General features: G+C 40.1%; 1 protein-coding gene across 2 annotated transcripts in view; it reads right to left on the bottom strand.

Moving 5' to 3' along the window:
• Nucleotides 1-20,051, bottom strand: part of PRDM2 (PR/SET domain 2) — a 61,302-nt gene that overhangs the window by 22,822 nt on the left and 18,429 nt on the right. For both annotated transcript variants that reach the window (XM_086476130.1, XM_086476131.1), the window contains exon 5: nt 17,946-18,072. In XM_086476130.1, coding sequence (XP_086332256.1) covers nt 17,946-18,072 — 127 coding nt within the window. The remainder of the gene's footprint in view (nt 1-17,945; nt 18,073-20,051) is intronic.

Here is a 20,051-nt window from a genome sequence, read left to right on the forward strand (position 1 = left end):
TTCATTTCATTGATCAAACCAAGACATCTCAAACCAGCCTATAGTTATCTGTGCTTGTATTTTTGCTGTTAAATAAAATATGAACGGAACTGTAAAGACACCGAGTTATTTCTGGTACGATGTGATACACATACTCAGATGCCAGGAGAGAAGAAGTTAAACAGAGTCTTTCCATACACTTGGAGCTGAATTCTATAATTAAATATTGCTAAATTGTACAAGATGCTACTACCTTTAATAACCTTTAAACGCAGCATAAAACGCGTTCACAGTTAAGATCATCAAGTAAGAAGGACACACATCTGCTCTCCAACACTGTTCTGATCACTTACAAGAAATACGAAAGACAGACATTTGCCTCCCCCAGAATCCTGGGTTAATAAGGGAAAAGAATTACTGGTATGAGTTTCCAGTATTCCTTTGAAATCTGTAGTAAACAACTAACTGCAGCCCAATAACACAGCTACCTCGTACCATCTCTGCACTGTTGCTTAAAAGTACCACAGGTACCTGCCAGATCTCAAGTCTCCTGCACCAGCAGAGAAGCCACCTCAGAGACCACCTGGAAAGTGCGTGTAGCCACCTTGAAGGGGTATGGCTAAAGGGAAAAGCACCAATTTGCATGTTATACTCTGACAAACAGTGACCATCTCACGCACTACACAGTGTAGTAACATAAACTCACTAGTCAAATCCCTTTGGGACTGGTTTAGATTAGGGAAAGTTTGCATCAATCCCATGCAGTAGCTGCTATTATTCTATAAATCAATTTTTAATTTTTTTTCCTCCTATTGAAAAAAAAAAAAAAATCAGTATTTTGTCACTGGAGAGAATGAAATAAAAATTAAGTGTATATACAAGCTAAAAAAATCCTGAAGTAAAATCAGCAGAATATAACTGCATGACCATTTCCACATTATTCTGATTAATCAATTCTAAAATGCTAATGCAACTTGATTTTTAATTTGAGAAACAGTTTGCTGTGCACCAGAATGCCTCTTTTCCTGCATCCAGAATACTGGTAGTTGTCATGCTTTTCAAAGTAAATTCCTTCAACCTTCAGGCATCTGTAAAAATCTGACTAGTTGTTTGTTCCAGAAGACAGGCTAGAAAAAAATTAATGCCTCTTACACACAAAAAAGCCATATCCAAAATAGCAGCATAAATTACTCCCAAAAAATTAAATCCAAATTCTGTTAGCTGGAGGAGCATGAAAAAAATACAGAAACATGTTGCAGGGATTTCTTAGAATCTTGCCCAACTGTGACTGTTACAGCATATAAATGTTAAAGACCTTACATATTTAATAAATGGAATTGATTGAAGAGTAAAGGAACTAAACACCAAAATAAAAACAGAAGTATTGAATTCAAAATGCCCATTATGAAGATGTGAATACTAAGGCTGTTCTTTTAACACATTTTCCTCTGTTAGCATGTAAGTGTCTTCATTTTGCCTTTTTTTTTTTTTAATTCTACCATTAGCCATGGTTCATTACATAGAGAAATCTTGTTTACAAAACCTTTCATTATTATCTACCAGCACCTGCTCAGACAGCAAAGCCAAATCATAAACCACTTGGCTAACTAAACAGCAAGATACCTGCATGTTAAGAGCTGCTTACAGTCACTGAGAACAGCTAAGAACTCTTGTCATTTAGGGAAAGCTGGTAGGTATGACATGTCTCATATATATAAATATATATATGAGGACTATTCATATAATCATGAGGATTACAGAAATTTGCTGAAAACATGACCTCAAACCCACAAGGTTCTGCAAATATTTTATTTAACGATCTAACCCAACAGCCACATTTCAAAGTGTATATAGGGGTTCACTGCATAGTTAGTCATTCATTTTTGAAGAGGGGCTGCATGTTAAGCACTGCAGACTTAAACCTCTATCCCATTACTGCATCAAACAATATCTGACTCACAGCATCCACCATCTCACAGCCTATGGTAACTAAATCATCTTCAAATTGCTGTCCAAAGTTTCAAGTGATCTAGGACAAGTGAGGTTATTCCACTACATTGTTCAGAACATCACTCTGCGAATTACTGTAGGAAGAGAAAGCAAGAGTAAAAATAGTAGGGATAAGTCACAAAGCTAGTAAATACTAGGCTAGGAATGGAAAAGATTACAACCTTGGAAGAAAAAAACCTCAACAATTCTGCTTTATTAAAACACAGTTATTTAAATATTATGACATCAACTTCCAATATTTCTTACATAATATTATTGTTAATACAATATACCAAAGTTCCTTTTAACTATTTGCATTTAAATACTGCTTTGAAACTCGATTAGAGCAAGCTTAGCTGAAAAACTCTGAAGTGTCCTTCTGAACACACACGTACATTGCTACCTGTGGGCGGCGGGGAACGTCTTTTGAACTCAGAAGCTTCCAACTTAAAACAAAACATGAAACCACTGCTTACCAAATGCTTTGGGGAAAAATGTTCTTGTACTGGCAAGAAAAATTACTACAGAACCTAACAGGATGACTCCCAAGACCCCAATATTCAAGAGCTGCTATAGAAAGAGCTTTGGTGGTAGATCTTTTTTTTTTTTTTTCCCACAGACTGAATTGGTATGAGTCAACCCAGAAAAGGCTTTTGGTTTTGTTTTACTGGTGGTGTAAGGTATGCTATACTAGGAGCATTTTCCACTTTGGCTACAGAGATGCATCCCACTCGTTGGTGTGCACAGAGAAAACCCTTTCTAACACCCTCTGACAAAATTCCTCCCCCAGGTAGGACGATATCTATCTCTCCAATGCAGAAATATAGACTGGGTATGACAACATTAACTGACTTCTCTGTTTTCAAGACTAAATCTTTCTAAAACTGAACATTAAAAAAAAAAATAAAAAGGATGCAGAAGCAGCAATTTTTATTCATATTCCAGCAATTCTAAGGGTGAAATTCAAGCGATACAGGGCACAGCTCAATTTTTGAAACAAACATCTAATTAAAGTGGATGCCAATTAAATCCAAATGGCTACATATACAGTATCATTAAGAGGCCCATTTCAACAATGCTGTCCAGTATGCATGACAATGTGCAGAAAAAGACATTTAAATGCCTTTATCCCCCATTTTCCTCAATTCATCATTATAAATACTTGGCGGGGCATTTTTTGTGCAATACCATTATTAAGTTATCAGATACAACTAGCTTATGTGGCATAATTTTAGGTACTGTTAAGCACATGAAACGCTAAAATTGACATGAGCTGTGCTGCAGTGTACAAAAATTATCACAACGTTAATTTTAAACTCTGACTCCTGAGAATCATGAGAATTTAGAGCTACAGAAGATCTTAGCTCTGTATTGTCAATCTGCCCAAACCTAACATTGGGGAAAAAAACCTAAAATCTGAAAAAAATCTATAGCTGAAGTCCCATCCCTGTACTACCAAACTGGGCATTCAACCTACGCTGGCCTCACCATTCTCCACTGGGCTGCCTCCTCCCCCAGCGGGAGGCTCCTGGTACCTGCCAGGCCTTGTGCTGAGCACAACCCCGCCGCTGCTCTCGCCACAAAGACTCGGCAGGGCACTGCCCTTGACCTGCGCGCGATCCCCCTGCAGCTGAAATGCCAGGGGCTGCCCACCCTTGTCGTAGTTCAGCTCTCCACATTCTCTCCCCACAGGCTGCTCGGAGAGGCAGAAGTAGCGCATGCACACAGTCTATCCTGCAAACAGGGTCACGGGTGTCAAGTGATCATTGAAGGTCTCCAGGAGTGATCTTTCAAAAGCAGAAGTTAAGGAAGTGAGGTCTCCGAAGAGAAACTGCATGCCCCATTGTTCTAGATAATCTATTTTCCCTCCCTATAATTTGAAACTCAATGACCAGTAGTACTACTGCTGTTTGAATACCACCACCACCAGTAGCAGAGATAAACGGCTGCTTGCCACCAAGAACAGAAGCAAACGCAGTGAGCAAAGGTTCTGGTTTTTTTTTTTTTTTTGGCAGAATTTGCACCTCCTCTTCCTTAAAAAGACACTTTCAAGCTTACACAGTAGAAGCAGAAGAAAGAGGAACAGAATGAGCATGGAAGACAAACTTCACAGTAATTCTATTAATATCAAACTGCCTGTTGTATAAATGTATTGCTACACATTAACCATCACTTCACATACCAATAGTAGCATTTTAATCACTGCATTTTCCAACCAGATTATAACTCTTGCAATAAAGTCTCGCCTTGGGAAGGTATTTCAATGCGCCTGAAGACAGATGCACATACACCTAACTGTACACGTGTACTAAAGCATGTTTGTACCAAGCACCAAATATCCATTTTGCAGAAAAGAAATAGAGCAATGCATTTACAGAGACTGTTAACATGACATTTGCATAACAGATGAACTTGTTGCCATGGAAAGTGCAAGAAAATTCTGAGCTGGGCTATTTAAAACACCAATTTCTGCAAATGTTTGGCAAAGCCTCCAGTTTAATGATAGCACTGAAGATCATGTTACCATATCACAACACAAACTCCTTAAATTATATAATAATCTGTACAAGAAACGTTAGCATGGCATCACAGGGTTTGCCATGCCAACATAAAGAAATGATGCAACAGTTTGCAAGAAGCAAAAGGAAATATATCGCCATTACAGGGAGTTCTTCTCAAGCCCAGAAACATTAGCTGAAGCTATTCTCAAAATTCAGATCACAGATAAAAAAAAAAAAACATATATTTAGGCTGAAAAATTCTACAGGCGGGAAAGATATCTTAAAGGTGTGGTATTACCCCAGTCCACAAAAACTGAAAGAGAAATTGTCTCCTTAATACACTTCAGATTTTGTACATTAAACTATGTACCATCACTCTCTAACAGAAAGAGGGGCAAAAAGTAGTTGGTATTATCTGCTTGCAATAGTATGCCATCCACAATTGCAGCATCTCATTCAAATCCTTATGATGTTATGCCTTCTGACTAACCTGAGTATAAATCACAGAAAGTCTTAAGTTTATAGGCTAGAAGACTTACTCATCCATAATGACTTAAGTAGTACAGAATGTCACCTAACAATTACAAAGCATGGCAAACAAACATCCACAGGGTTTAATTCTATGCAATTTTAACCCACACAAGAGCTGCGATGAAACAATTAAGTGTAAATAATTAAACACAGAGCTTTTATCTTGGCAAGATTTTAGTGTTATTTCAGCCCCTACACCAATATTCCTAAAACTAAAACAGGAGATACAGAGCATACAAATATGCAATCAGAATTTCTCAATCACTCAATGTAGTTGTGTATTTCTACCTCCTAACGTCCCTAATAACACAGCCTCCCACCATTCACCACAAATCCCCAGCAAGTTACTTGATAGCTAACCACAGCTACCATTGACATAGCCAACCCATTACAGAAAATCTGATAAACATTCTTCTCTGTAGTTATATTCCATTAGCTTTTATTTTGCTAAGTATTAAAATAAAAGAAGCAGCCAAAGAAATGACAGCTGGCACACACATTTTCCAGAAATAACTGGTGTTCTCTACATTTAGAAGTTTTTATGTACAACTTGGTTAAAAATAGACCATCCACATTTTGTATTTAAATACCGAGAATCAGTCAAAAGTTAAATCTCTGCTTTAACGAATGAGCTTTTACTTGAATCCAGAATATGTTGCTTCTACATTCACTATAGCTCTCCCTGAAGTATTTTTCTGACCCTCAAATGAAGCTACACTCAGTTAAGAAATAACATCCATGTTGACAGCATCACTTACAAGATAATGCAAATGAAAGACCTCGCACAACTACTTGTACCAGGAAGTTTAACATGATCACTATTAGATCAGTCTGCCTTTAACTGTAATAAATAACCCCAATATCTGTCATAGCCCTGTTTGGATCACTAAACATTTCAAAGGGCTAGATGAAAAATACCTGGGTTTTTCAGCTAAGTTATCTGTAAGGGTAACTACTTCGGACTTTACCTGCCACTTTATTCTGCTGTTTGACAAACTGGATATACTCAAATTCAGTAGTGGTCATAGCAATAGGTGACATCCAAAAAAAGAAAAGGAAAAAAAAAAAAAAAGAGAGAGACCGTGGAGTCCACATGCAGACCCAAAAGCTAACGCCCTTCACACACTGCTGCTAACAGTGGTGCTCTGCTACGAAGAGCAATTTGCTCCACCACGCCAAATGGAACTCTCGAAAGGTTAGCGAAAAGCTGCAACTGCATGGAAGACCAAAAATGCAGTTTATCCAAACGTTTGTCCAGACAGGGGCTATGGCTTTACTTGGAGAATGCAGCTGCACAAGGGCTACAATTCCCAGGAAACAGGACTGCCTTTGTATCCAACCCAAGCGCTGGGATTACTGTGACGGAGTCTCTACCACTGAGGAAACAAGAGCAAAGCCTCCCACAGACGTAGGATCTGGACAGTGCTGCTAGCACCAGATTAAATCTCCCATGTATAAAATTAAACCCCTCAGAATTGCTACTCAACGTTTTTTTATTTATATTCACTCAAACTTGTCCTCTCTTGGTCATTTCTACCCAACTGAATCCTTGCTTACTGTACCTAAAACATGTCATCAGAAATTTTTCTCCAATGGAACACTAAATTATTCTCAGCAAAATCACCCCCTTCTGTTTTACAATGTATTTTATCCCCCTCCTTGGCATACATTTCCAGTTTTCTTACTCTTATTTTTCTTTGGTACAACTTGCAGAGGTAATCTTTACTTTGGGGGATTCACTACGGAAAAACACATACGGCACACAATTTGTTGATGAAATTTTTTTTTAATGTTATTAACAGCAACATAATAGATTCATATCTTGCATTTCAAAAAGGGAAAATTTCTTTGGAAAACAGATTCAGCAGTATTTCCCATAGTGTACACTCCCTTACAACCTTGCTTTTACCAGCGCAGTCCAGTGCCAAGGTATCAGTTTTGGCAAGCAATACAAGCTTGCCTTTAACAATATTTCTTTTTTCTGTACAGTTTTAAAAGCTATTATTTACTGCAAGCATAGCATTATTAACTTCCCTGAGCTTTTTGCTCAGGCATCAAGAACAGTGATAAAAAACCAATATACGTCAAATGACAGGTACTCCTATTTGTACAAGGTAAGGAAAACAACATGATTAACAACTTAAGCGGAGATGCAAAAATGGATTACCAACCACCTACTACAGTAAACACAGTGTGTGTTTCCATTAGTCCCCATTAAAGATACTGAAGCATTTTATGAACTGAGTTCCCAACCTAACAAGGAATATCTTTAATTGTTAATAAGCAGCTATTGCCACAACACATTTGCAGGCATGAAAACTTTGCTTCTCTGCATCTGTTAAATTTGAAAAGACTCATCTCCTTCCAACTTCAGAGTGACAAACCAAGGTTTTACGGCTGAATACCGCTGCAGGTCCTTTCCAAAATATAAAAGTAGATAAAGGAGGAGTGTAAACATCATGTAAACTCATTATGTTAATGTACAATGTAGTCCTTGAATGATTTTTACCTGTTCAGAAATTGTGAGAGACTTGCTTAGCTTTCTCTGTGAAATCGAGTGCTTCATTCATTTCAGCTGCACTCCACTGGCATTTTCTAAGATACATGCTTTTCCGCTTCCTCTGATAACAGAGGATACACCGAATTATACTTCGAAAGGAACTCTTAACTGCAACACTCACATTGCCCAATCAGTGCATTTCTCAATACGTAGAAGAGCGCGCTACAGCAGCAACATTTGGTGCTCATGTTAACAGAGCCAACAACAGAAGTTACTAAACTCATAGTTTGCCCCAAACCAGACAACAGCAAACAGGTATCTGCTTAATTTATGAATCAAGAAAGGTCAATAGGCTCATAAAGTCACTACAGAATGGCAACTTCCTCCATTTTTCAAATAAAGTGAAAACAAATCCGTCAGAGCACAAATGTATTTGTCTTCTGCTCAGTTGACTGCTACGTTCAAGATTAACCTGTTCAGATCAAATTAGACTTCGAAGCGTAGAAGTTTTTTGCACGCATCTTTTCATAGCATAAAATGTCAACTAAAACAGAAAATAAAAAGAAAATGTTACTGAAAAGTAACTCGGACATTCTCAATTGCAGGCAAGGACAGCAAAAACACAGCTCTGGCATATGCGAGTGGGGAGACTGGAGGCTGACACTCAACAGTTAAGGATTTGGTAGCTATGAGCGAAGTCTCAGCACAAAGTCCACTCTGCTTCTGCAATCCCTGCCAAGGGTCCGTAAGATCTGAAACACTGAACTCTTTGCTCTTTACCTGCAACTTGAAACAGAACACTTCACAGGAAAGTCAATTTTTTACTTACTGAAACTTAGTATGACCTACTCCGTGGTAAAAGCCCAAGGCAACTCTAGTATTTGGCAGCAATATCACAGAGGTTTCCTTTTAAGAGTACGACTCCACAGCAAAGGTGTGCATTTTACCATTCTGATACAAGCTGACTGCTAGAGAGAGGTCAGCTATCAGTTCAGGTGAGTTGCTTCACATCAGAGCTTACTATCTAGACACTCGGTTTCCAATTTTACTATGGAAGTTTGCACTGGACTTGGCTCTGAGTAATGACGATGCATGAGAAAATTTACCAAAATTTGTATAAATGAAGTCACTCTCAGAAACACTAGGTCTCTCCCATTCAACAATCAAATTGTTTCTTGCAGACTGCCAAATAAGAATCACATTTGACTAGACTCAAGCAAGGTATCTCGCTCTCAATGCAAGTTAGAATAGATGTATAGCTGACTACCCATTTCCATGGCATTTTGCAGTAATAATAATCAAAATGATAGATTTTCAGCTATTATAAAACTCTCATTAGAGTAAGTTTATGTCAGTCTTCATATTAATAAAACCACCTCTTTGAAGTTCTAAAGTATTTATCATAGTCTATCAAATGCTCCTGCAGAACTCTGACAGAAAGTGTGACAACAAAATTAAGTTTTAACACCAACCCTGGTAAGCTCCTAAGTGCTTCTGAGAGCTTCATCCTAAATAACTTTCATGCACTGGTGATCCAAGTAATTACTGTGCTTGCTTAGTCCAGGGGAAAAAGTCTATTAAAGGTAAGTAAATATTTGCTAGTGAGTATCTGATGGTCAGACATCATCTAATTTCTTAGCTACAAATGTTGAAATACCAGTGAGTCTTATTTCAGTAACTGTTAAATCCAAGTAAAAACTTAGCTATAACATTTCCTTAAGGAACTTGACAAAGCAAGTGTAGGCCAGTGAGAATTCTTCAGAACAAAGTCATCCCTGTCAATCTGTACAAGGCTCTTGGCAGGAATAAGAAAATAAATTTGAAGGTTTGACAGATTAAAAAAATAAATACACTCTGGTCTGACAACTGTCTTTCCTTTTTTGTTCATTTGGAAAACGTACTAAATAGTTAATAAGTGGAATATAAAATTACTTTGGTATTTTGCAGTTTTGTAATCCAATAATATGAGAATCTTCAGAGAGACTTCACAAACATACATTACCTTACAAAGGAGATCTCGCAAAGAAACATACAGCCACACATACACACAAATGTAGTCTGCGTCTCTTCCCATAAATAAACCAGCTATCAAAACTCTGTATGCACACACCCGAAATTAAGTTAAACGTGCTTGTTTATCCCCACATAATAAATTACACAAGTCATCTGCAGATAGGCCCCCAGTGTAAGATGTTCCCTGTAAACAATTCAAGTAAAATAAATGGTTGACGCAAAATTATGGTAAATTGTAATAAAAACAAGCACTAGAACAGTTCAGTACCCTTAATGATGCAGAATCAATATGAATAATAGTGTTCAAATGGTTTTGAAAACATGAAGCATAAAAAGAAAACATCTAGAAAAAGGCAGTAAAAATGATTAAGAGGTATGGAAGATTCTCATTACATGGAGAACTTGGAGCCATCACTAAATTAAGACTCAATTCAAGCTAGAGGTAAATAAAATAAGAATACACTGAAAGTCAACCACTGACTTTACCTTGTATCCACCACAAAAGCCAGAGTCTCCAATTACAAAATAAAAAAAAAGAAGCAGGAGATTGCACAGGAGGGTAAGGAAACCATAGAATGCACAAGTGTCTGGTAAACCCTCAACTTAACATGAGGTAACACAAAAGAATTCAAGAAAGGATTATCCACCTGAATAAAACTCATCCAGATTTAAGGGAGACAGCAAACCCAAACACTAATACAGGTAAGGCAGGCAGTAACTCCCTGAGTTTGCTCTCTTGCATGCTATAACCAACAGGGCAACTCTAAGTCACAAAACAGGTCACTTAAGGGAATAGGAAAAAAATAAAAAGCACTTGTTTCACTCTGGAAAACAGTGCCTGTTCTCCTGTTCTGCTGGAATTCAACCCCTTCCTATCTTGGAACATAACCTCCAAATCCATTTATCTCAAAGCTCTTTCCTAAAACAGTAATCACCACATTCTCTCTGCATCTTCTACGCAGAAGCATTTACACAGTTCTGCAATTGAGGAGAACATTCTAAGAAAGTTTTGGAAAATCCTAATACAGTAAAATATTTCTGCGACGAAAGTAATATTTCAATAGAAACATAGTAACTTTTAACTTATTTTCAGGAAAATTAAAAAAGTATTTTCTTAAGAAAGGAGGAGGATAATTTCAAAACACACTAGTTTAATTAAAAAAAAAAAACCAACAATACCAAGATTCTTTTCTTCCAAGTCACTCATGGTTCCAAAGCTAACCCTGATCAACAGGAAAAAACCCATCGATTAATACTGGAAAGCTCTTCGGTGCCTTATTTCACTTCCCACTGTAAGTCAAGTAACTGAAGACAGCAAATTAACAAATTTGCTAGAAAATGCTGCAACTGCGGTCAAGATGTATTTTGTTTTTTTTAGCTTGCAAAACACAGTATAAGGAAGCGTGCCTGAAAAAGCAGTAGTAGTAAAGGAAAATATGGAACACTTCAGAATTTGAATAATCAAACAACCCAAGAAAAATATTTTTACCATGTTAGATAAATATACACATTTGCTCTATCCAGAAGGTAATAGCTAGAAACCTGCCAACTTGTTACAATCATGAAGGCCGTATTGTTATTTTAAGTTAAGGACAAAAATACCCAGAGATAAAGTAACAGAGAGAGCACGCAAGGTGCTTGCAGTACTTGTTCTAACCAAGATCTGATAACCAGCACGGAGTCCTTACACTGCATTCCTGACCACCTTCAAGCCCTTTGCTAAACTCTTCTTAGAAGAAGTTCTGCTTTCTCAGTGGCATCGCCAGGCAGACGCTGGCGTAGCCAAAGCTGGGGGCCCCGTACTACAAAGATCAGGACGCCTGAGCCCACTGCTGGTACAAACACACCGTGACACACCGATACCGGGGACGGTCCCACTCTGCCCAGGAGCACACCGACACCACCTGGGGATTTCCATGCCCAGCTGCACGCTCGGAAACTTTTCAAGCGCGTGTATACACAATAGCACATCTGAGGCTTCTGAAGCACAACCAAACCTTACAGCCTTCCCTAACCTTGTAATTACAGCACAGAAGTAAACAAGTTTCCCAATGTTCAAATAAATATGATACACCCTGACTAAAGCAAAAACACTGATGTTTTTAATAACCTGGGAAACACCTGAATGTTGTATTTCATATATACAAATAAGGCCTTGTATTCCCAAAAGTTTGTGCTTAGAAATATAGAGTTTAAGGGGTCAATACATGCAATTTAATGCTGAATTTTTTTTTTTTTTAAATACAGATAATTTTTTTACCTCTGAAACGAAGGCTTATCTTCTCCTATTCTTAAACCCGTAGGCAGGAGCAAGGCTGGAATGAATCATACCAATTTCACTCTGCCGTTCGGGAAAGCTCAGAGCAGCAGCTATCATAGGAACTGGGGGCGTTGCTGCAGAAGCGAAGATGGGAATTTAAAGTAATATGAGTCTCCTATTCAAAGGGCCCTGTTTATGAGGGATAAAAGAAAGTTTCCACTAGTTAGAAAAATTCAGATATATCAGATATTCATCAGGCAGAAGCTGCCATAGACTTCCCTTGACATCCCAAATGCAGCTTTTTAACTGGAGTTATAAAATCGTTCTTGTAAATCAGTGTGATTTTGGCAAATCAAAGTAAACCTCATTTTAACGTTTTGTTACAGATGATCTTGTTGACCTTCTCCTTCCTCCCTTCTCTTTTCCCAGTCACTGGCTAGGAAATTTTGAAGCCTTGAGTTCCTACATTTTTCATTAAACCTACTGGAAAAAGAGTTTAGGTAAGAACATCATTTCATGTCATCCTTGCTACAAACGTACAACTTGAGGAACTTTAACACCCTTCTATAAGGTACGTTCCAATTAATACACAATCATTTCTCTCACAAGCTCCTTTCTGTTTGGAAATAAACTTTTTAACTTGTTCCAAGTACAAGTCTGCCTAAAATTCACTTAACTTAAAAAACAGATAATCAGGGCATCATTTGGCCATGATTTCCATTTGTGATTACATCCAGATGGCAATCCAAGGCCTACCTTTTGTAAACAGGATGCATATTTATGTGACTCTCAAGTGCAGCTAATTTGGAACTAAGTGAGAATGCCTATGAAAGTACTGACAAGAAACCTGCAAGGATTTCCACTATCACAGAATTTAACTTGATTATTTCATCTTTAGGTTTCCCTTTTCTCCATCAGCAACTGACAGCTTCAGCAATAGTCACACTTATAGACAAAAGAAAATCCAGAAAATCCAGTGTAACTTTTATTATGACAGCATTTATTTAGAATCTGTGAAGCAGAAGCCTGAAGTTGCACTTTGCATTCAGACTGATATAAAACAAGGCATAATAATTATTTATAACAGATGATAATAAATTCATAATTCACCCACCTTAATCTCATGATCTCTGGGACAGTATTATTTACTAAGAGTTACCCTATAGTTCATGCTTTCCCTGAAATCTGATAAGAACTATGGGAAACAGCAACATCACGATAGCAGTAGAGCCATTTAAGGCAGTAAAGTTTTAAAAGATTTATTAGCAACGGCTTGAGACTTTAGAACTGCACTACAATAAATAATCACCAGGGGCTATGCAAGATAGAGGTGAACCCAATTCAGGTGTTCTGCCTGGGCTACACTAGAGGACTCTATTTTAAGAGGTGACACAACTGGGTTTTTTAAGAGGTCATTTCGTTTGACAGACTCCCACTCAAGTTGCCCTATGCAGCACGTGCTTTGGGTAAAATGAAATTACAGACATTTCCCCCCCTGCTCTAGACAGCCTGACCACGTACAGAGAGAAGATACGAAAGAGGCACATGCAGTATTCACCCCAGACAACAGGACGAATTATGCCACTGGGGTTTGCTGCCTCGATAAAGTGCTAAGCGGAACACGGCTAAGACACAAATACAGCTGAACAGCACAGAACCACTACCACAGAGATATAAATAAGCACAGGAGAAGTACAACATTGACCTCTTCTCCCCCCTCCAAAAAAAGGTGGTTTTTTTTTTTTTTAAAAAAGGCATTATTCACAAGCATGTAGCAGAGCAAACTTTTATCTGATATAAAATCAGTATCTTTCTTCCTCCGAGAACAGACTTTTGATCTGCTACATAACCCATAACAGAATCTGCCTAGATTATTTTAGCACTGTTTGGTTACATTTTGGAACCTACTTAGCACCTTAAAGCATATTATAGCCTGACAAAACCACTGGATATTTTTATGTACGACTATCTTTTTTCTTCTTTTATTTAGTTAGTGAAAAGTTACTTTTGAAAGGAAGACTGAGTCTAAAACCAGAGACTCCAAAAGTATTCATCCTGAAGGAAACACTCCTCTTGGGTACTACTGCTTACTACTACCACATATTACTACCGTCATATATGAAGGAAGAAATGCCCCAATCAGAGAAAAATATGTCCACACTACTCCTCTAACCGACACGTGAATTCAACTCTAAAGTGAAAGCCAAGGTGTTCTCTTTTTCTCCTTAGAAAGAGAATTAATGAAAAATTTAGTGCTAATGCATTTGATTTGAACAAACTTTCCTATAAGCTTGGCAGGCAGGACAGAAGCATATTAACTACAGCCTGGGAGAAGCAGATGATAAATGCTTAAGAAATAAAGGAAATTTCAGAAAATGCAAAAGCAACCAAAATCCAGATCATTTTTCTGCTAGTTGCCGATCGTGCACCAGCAGCTGCTGGCTCTTAACCATGCAGTAACCATGTCAAAGATAACAGGGGCTGGCTCTGATAAAAATCTTCAATGCTACCCAAGTTCACCAAGTTGGGTTTCTTGGTTGGGTTTTTTGGGGGGGTGTATTCTCCCCCTCCCCAATACCCTTTTATCCTACTAAATTTCTTTCTAAATGTCAAATGCACTCATCACCTTAGCAACAACATGCAACGTTTCAATGCATAAAAATAAATCGGTAAGAACTGCCTCTCTTCCTCAAAGACTCCTAAGCTGTTGTGCATGGTAGATGAAAGAGGTAAAGGATTTATTCCAGCTATGAAAACCTACAACCAAGCCAGGAGGTAACTATTGAACGTTAACACCTGGGAGATGTAAAATATTTTGAACACAGACTACAAGAACGAAAACATGCAAGACATTAAACTGCTGAAGAAGTTGTGCAAGTAAAGAGCAGGCGAGTTTTGAGAAATACAACGGAGGCACAACCTTCTGCAAACATGTCAGAGAAGGCTGGTACGTAGAGGAGAATGCCAGGTGCCATCCTAAATATGCTCTAAAGGAGATTATGAACCTTGTGTCAGTAATCACTTCCAAACAGAGGTCAGATCAAGGTCAAGGAAAACAGTTCAACCTGTACTTTGTGCCTACCCTAGACTCGGTCAGCTGCTGATTCTGAAGTGCCATCTCAACTCCACACATTCAGTAAGGCCCACCTCGTGCGGTAAGACAGTCTCAACTGACAGCCTGTGAGGAATCACTCAGAAATAAAGAGTATTCCTACTGCAGCATGAAAAGTTTTACAGTAATGAAAGCCTTGACTGATTGGGCACAACACATCACATTTTTAATACCTCTGAAATGGTCACCTTTTCTGATACAACCAGAGTTCATTAAATTAATTGCAGAAACAAGACTATTTGTCAAATGATAGACATCTTAGCTGTCCAAGGACAAGGCTTAAGATGCATTAAGAATTCAAAAGGATATTTGTTTCACTGAATACAGAGTAATTGTGAGCCATTTAACAACTGCATGTTTTGAATAACTAAATTATAATACACTTCTCAAATGATGTCTTGTCTAGCCATTTCTAAGGCATTCAACTGTCAGTTTACTTTTCTGGAAAACGTGTTTCTAAAGGACACAATTATTCACAGTTGTTTAAACTTGGCAGTTCTTACTTAGTTCTATTTTCTCCTCAACGTGTAAGATGACAACCTGCAACACAGGCCAAAATAAAGTTTATTAAAAAAAAAAAGAATTAATCGATTTGTTCAAGTAGCTAACAAATTAAAGTTTCACAACCCTCCAGAGGAGCTACTCTCTACCAAGTTTTTTAATTGGTATTTAATCTAAAAGATTACCTTGCACTGATTCCCAATTTTTCACATGCATAAAGTCACAACATCTTCATCTCCCATCCCTCTTTTATCACACAGATAGAATTATTTTTTTTATTACTTTTTAACCCTGCTCATCACAATTTCCGTTATTCTCCCATAAAACCTCAACTCCAGGTTTAAGAAACTTCCATATCCAAGAGATACAGCTGAATCTGCAAAAGAGGCTGTATGAGTAGAAACCATTTTAGAATCCTAACTGTAGCTACTGCTCTCAAATCAGCAGAAAAATATTATGTTTCTTGTAAGAAAATTGCTGTGAATTGCAAGTATTAGCAGATGTTACTACAAATACTAAGATAACCGGCAGTAAATGTAGAGGAATAAAAATAATTCCAATGGAACCTACTAAAACCAGAACTATACAATTTCAAAATATGCAGGTATTGGAAAAGAATAAAGCAGACACCATGAATTGCCTTATCTTTTTACAGCATAGACGCTGAAACTTTAATCATAACAGTTCAAAGCAACTAAATATTAAGAATTTGCTCCTTCTGCTTCATGATACGAGAGTATAATTCCCTAGATAAATTGTTCTTGATTATTCCCAAATGCTTCCTCTATACTGTGCTTGGGGTGGGTGGTTGTTGGTTTGTGGGTTTTTTTAGTATTTGTGAGCCTTGGTGAGGAGCTAATGTTTCTAAAACGGGGGAAAAGACCTATTGTTCCTAATAACGACAGTCTGAAATCTGTACATCCCTTAACAGTTACAACTTTAAGCCTACAGAAGAGCACAAACCCAAAACCCAGGAACCACCAGGTTAGTTTACTGATATTTTTATCTAGAAGTTCACGAATGCAAATAAAACTTCTATGCCATGAAAAGTTACCTTAGAAATTATTCTGTCTGGCTTTTCTGATTTATAATATAATCAAATTCTTTCAAGCTGTTTTTCTAGCCTTTCAGGTAAATCAGAGGCACACAAATTCTATTTGCTAAGATAATGCACATTTAGGAAAAAGCCTAATACAGCCTCTCCTTTACCAAGCATCACTTACATGCGTGCTAAACATGGTTTTCGTTACAGGCAACAAAATAAAAATCAGTGCTTGAATTTCAGTTTGCATTAGCCTAACCTACGAACTCCTGTTCAGAAGAATAACCAATTGTGTTGCACCACTTCTTTCTCCCAGCCCCCTCCTCAATCTCTAAAATAAAAAAACCTTATATAATAACCGTTCTCCTAAATACTTGAGCTTGTTCCCAATATGAGTTCCACAGTCAACTGCACAACTAAGATCAGGCCCTAAATTTTAAGTTAAAAATATTTACAGTTATGACATTTTAAATATTATCTCCTTTCCTTCTTTGGTTCGTTTGTAACCTCCAGAGAATTCAAAAACATACGTATTCACCTACAAGAGGAATCGATACCCTTGTACTATAATGTAAATACTTCCTTTTTATATTTACTCCCTGTAAGTGATAGCTTCTATTGCGATTTTGGTCTAAAACGGTCATCAAAATGTCAGTTATATAAGGCCATGCGTGGAGGCACATGCACTCTAAAAAATATTGCTACTGAGCTAATCATGGAAAAAATAATGGATGTCTGGTTTGACACAGAGATTTACATAAAGACTAATGTGTCTATATCCCCCCCCCCCGAAATTCTTCTCCCATCCTTCCTCCTCTGCCAAAGTCAGCCAAAAGTAGTCATCCACGCTGCCTGCAACATTTCATAACAAGATCACCCGTACCCTAAAAATAACAAGAAATTAACCCCCATGGAGAATAACAAAGCCTTACTTTTTCATTTGCACCAGCCGACGAAAGCAGAAAACACCCCCCGTGCGGAGCAGAAGCCCGCTCGCTCCCCGGCGACCCCTCGCTCCTCTCCCTGCCTGCCCACCACGCCAGCGGCGACCCCACCCTCACGGAAAGTTTAGTTTCGGGCGGGCGGACGCAGCCGTGCGCGCTGTTGCGCAAAGGCCGCTCCCCCGCGCCGGGCGAGCCCCCCGAAACGCGGCGGCGCTGCCCCCCCTCGGCACGGAGGCATTTTCCCTCCCCGCGGAGCGCCCGCCCGTCGCCAACAGACCCGCGGCTCTCCCGCCGCCCCGGCCAACTTTTCCAGCCGGGCCGGGAGACACCGCAACTTCCACGTTTCGCCCCGCGGCCGCCCCCCCCCAATCCCCCCCCCGCCCCGGCCCTCCCTCCGGCTCGGGAGGCGGCGGCGGCGGGGGAAGGTCACGGCGGCCGCCGCCGCCGCCCAGCCGGCAAAAGTTTGCGGGTCGCCCCCGTCCGCCGCCGCCATGCCCGGCCGCCGCGGGGTGCGGGCGCGGCGCGGCAGGGAGGAACGGGGGCCGCGGCGCGGCGCGGCGGGGAGGGCCCTACCTTTCTTGGCTTTCGGGGAGTGCCGCCGGCTCCGGGCGCTGGCTCGCTCTTCCTCAATAGCGGCGGCTATCTCCGGGTCGTCCTCCCCATTGTACCACACCAACAGCTCCTCGCCGGGCGCGATTGGCTGCCGGGAGAGAAGAGAGAGGCGCGGCGCCAATCAGGCGGCGGCTTGTTGGCGGCGGGCCGCGGGGCGGGGGTGCGGCCGCGGCGGCGCCGACGGCGGTGCCCCGCGCAGCCCGCGGCGCCCCGCGCGCCACGGGTGGCGCCGCCCGCGCCCCCTGCCGGCCGGAGGGCGCGCGGCGTGTGCAGCGCCGAGCTCCGCCCCCGTGTCCCGTCCCCCCCCCCCCCGGCCCGGCTCCGGCACCGGGAAAAACGGGCGGGAGGCGCGCGGGAGGGCGCCCCGCCGCCGCGAAACCGGCCCTCGCCGCCAGTGGTGCTCGTTCATTAACGACACAATAACACACCGTCGTTAAGGAGCGCCGGAGCTTCGAGCGGGAGCACCCCAAGTTTTGAGTTGTCTCACACCGGGACACGGGTTTAAATCCGCCCAGCCCGAGCTCACAGCAGCGAATTCCCGGTGGGTGTTGCTGTGGCTGGTGACAGCCGAACTCTCAGGGAGGCAGCAGCATCACCCGAGCCAAACACAGCTACACCACCACCACCCCCCCCCCCCACCCCCCCCCCCGCGTTAATGACGAGTTCAATAAGTGAAGCTGGAATTCGGAACAAAATCTGAAGATACAGGAAAAGACTGTCGCAGGGAAAACAGATAATTACTACATGTTTAATAGACCCACTTAACCACAATAATGAAAGATTTGTTTGCCATTCCAAATTTATTATTTCTCATTTTTTTCTAATCCAATCAAAATATTCACAGGAAAGGCCAAATTCGTCCAATAGGCATCACTGCAATTACTACTCATTCCCAGCACTGTCACTGCACTGACCAATACTGGTTTCTCTTGATTATTCCACACGCTCCTTAAAACATTATCAGACTCAAACTAGTAAGTGCCCAAGTTCGCACACTAAAGATGCATTTGTACCTATTTTTTAAATTGTCATCATTACCTCTCCATTGCCTGCAGCATTTATCCAAACCCAAGAAAATTCAACTTAAAAGCCTTCCTTCACCTTAACTGCAATCCCCCTCTTTCCAGGGCTTAACGAACATCTGGCTTGTGGAGAAGAGACACTATTTTTAGAGTCTTTACATGAGAGCAAAGGGTATCCTCACATTATTATTTCAAGTCTGAAGCCAAAGGGAATTTTTGTATCAAGAACAATAGTAATATTTGTTTCTTCTAAAGCACTTTTTTTTTTTTTAAGAAGTTTCTCACAGCATTTGATAAAGACGATCGTTATCTTTATAGCCCCAGACACTGGAACAACAAGAGATGCAAGATCCCAACAACTATGTTAAGTGTTTAAGTTATAATATAAGCAAAGCCTACGGTTTGGCTTCCTCAACAGTTCTGGAGGCCTGATAGGATAAATAGTGGTAAATCTATTTGCATTGTCCCATTTTGCAGCTGTTTGGCAGCAAGGAATGAAGAAGAGCTGTCTGATGCAAACAACTTATCATCTAAACAATATAAAAACTCAGAGAAAAGAGCTGGCAAAAATTTTAGGCAAAGCAAACAGAGTATGATAACAAGCATGTAATTTGTTAGCTGCATAGCTGGAACTAACATTCAATTTGATGAATTTCGGTTTTGGTGTAACTACTCTAGAATCTAAATCAATCCCTCTCACCTCGCACTTCTACAATGAGATGCAGCAGCAGCTTCAAAAACCAGACAATTAGAACTGCTCCCTCCCGAGCAATACAGGTGAGAAAAGGACTACACTGACCAAGTGCAACTTCACCGTGACTCTTGACGCTGGAGACCACACGGCCGTCTCTTACGGATGACACCCTCTAATAACAGCTCCAAACCCAGCCTCCTCCAAACTACTACCTACAGATTGTTTGTGTAGTAGCGTTGGGTTGGGATAGCTTGGTTAAAAAAGGTGTGAATTTTGGAAAGGCTCGTTAGGTTAATAACTCCCACACACTTTTTGGTGCTTTATGGTTTAACTGCCCCAATTAGCATTTGT

The sequence above is a fragment of the Leptosomus discolor genome, chromosome 20 (assembly GCF_034619465.1).
Source record: "Leptosomus discolor isolate bLepDis1 chromosome 20, bLepDis1.hap2, whole genome shotgun sequence".
In the NCBI taxonomy this organism is placed as follows: Eukaryota; Metazoa; Chordata; class Aves; order Leptosomiformes; family Leptosomidae; genus Leptosomus; species Leptosomus discolor.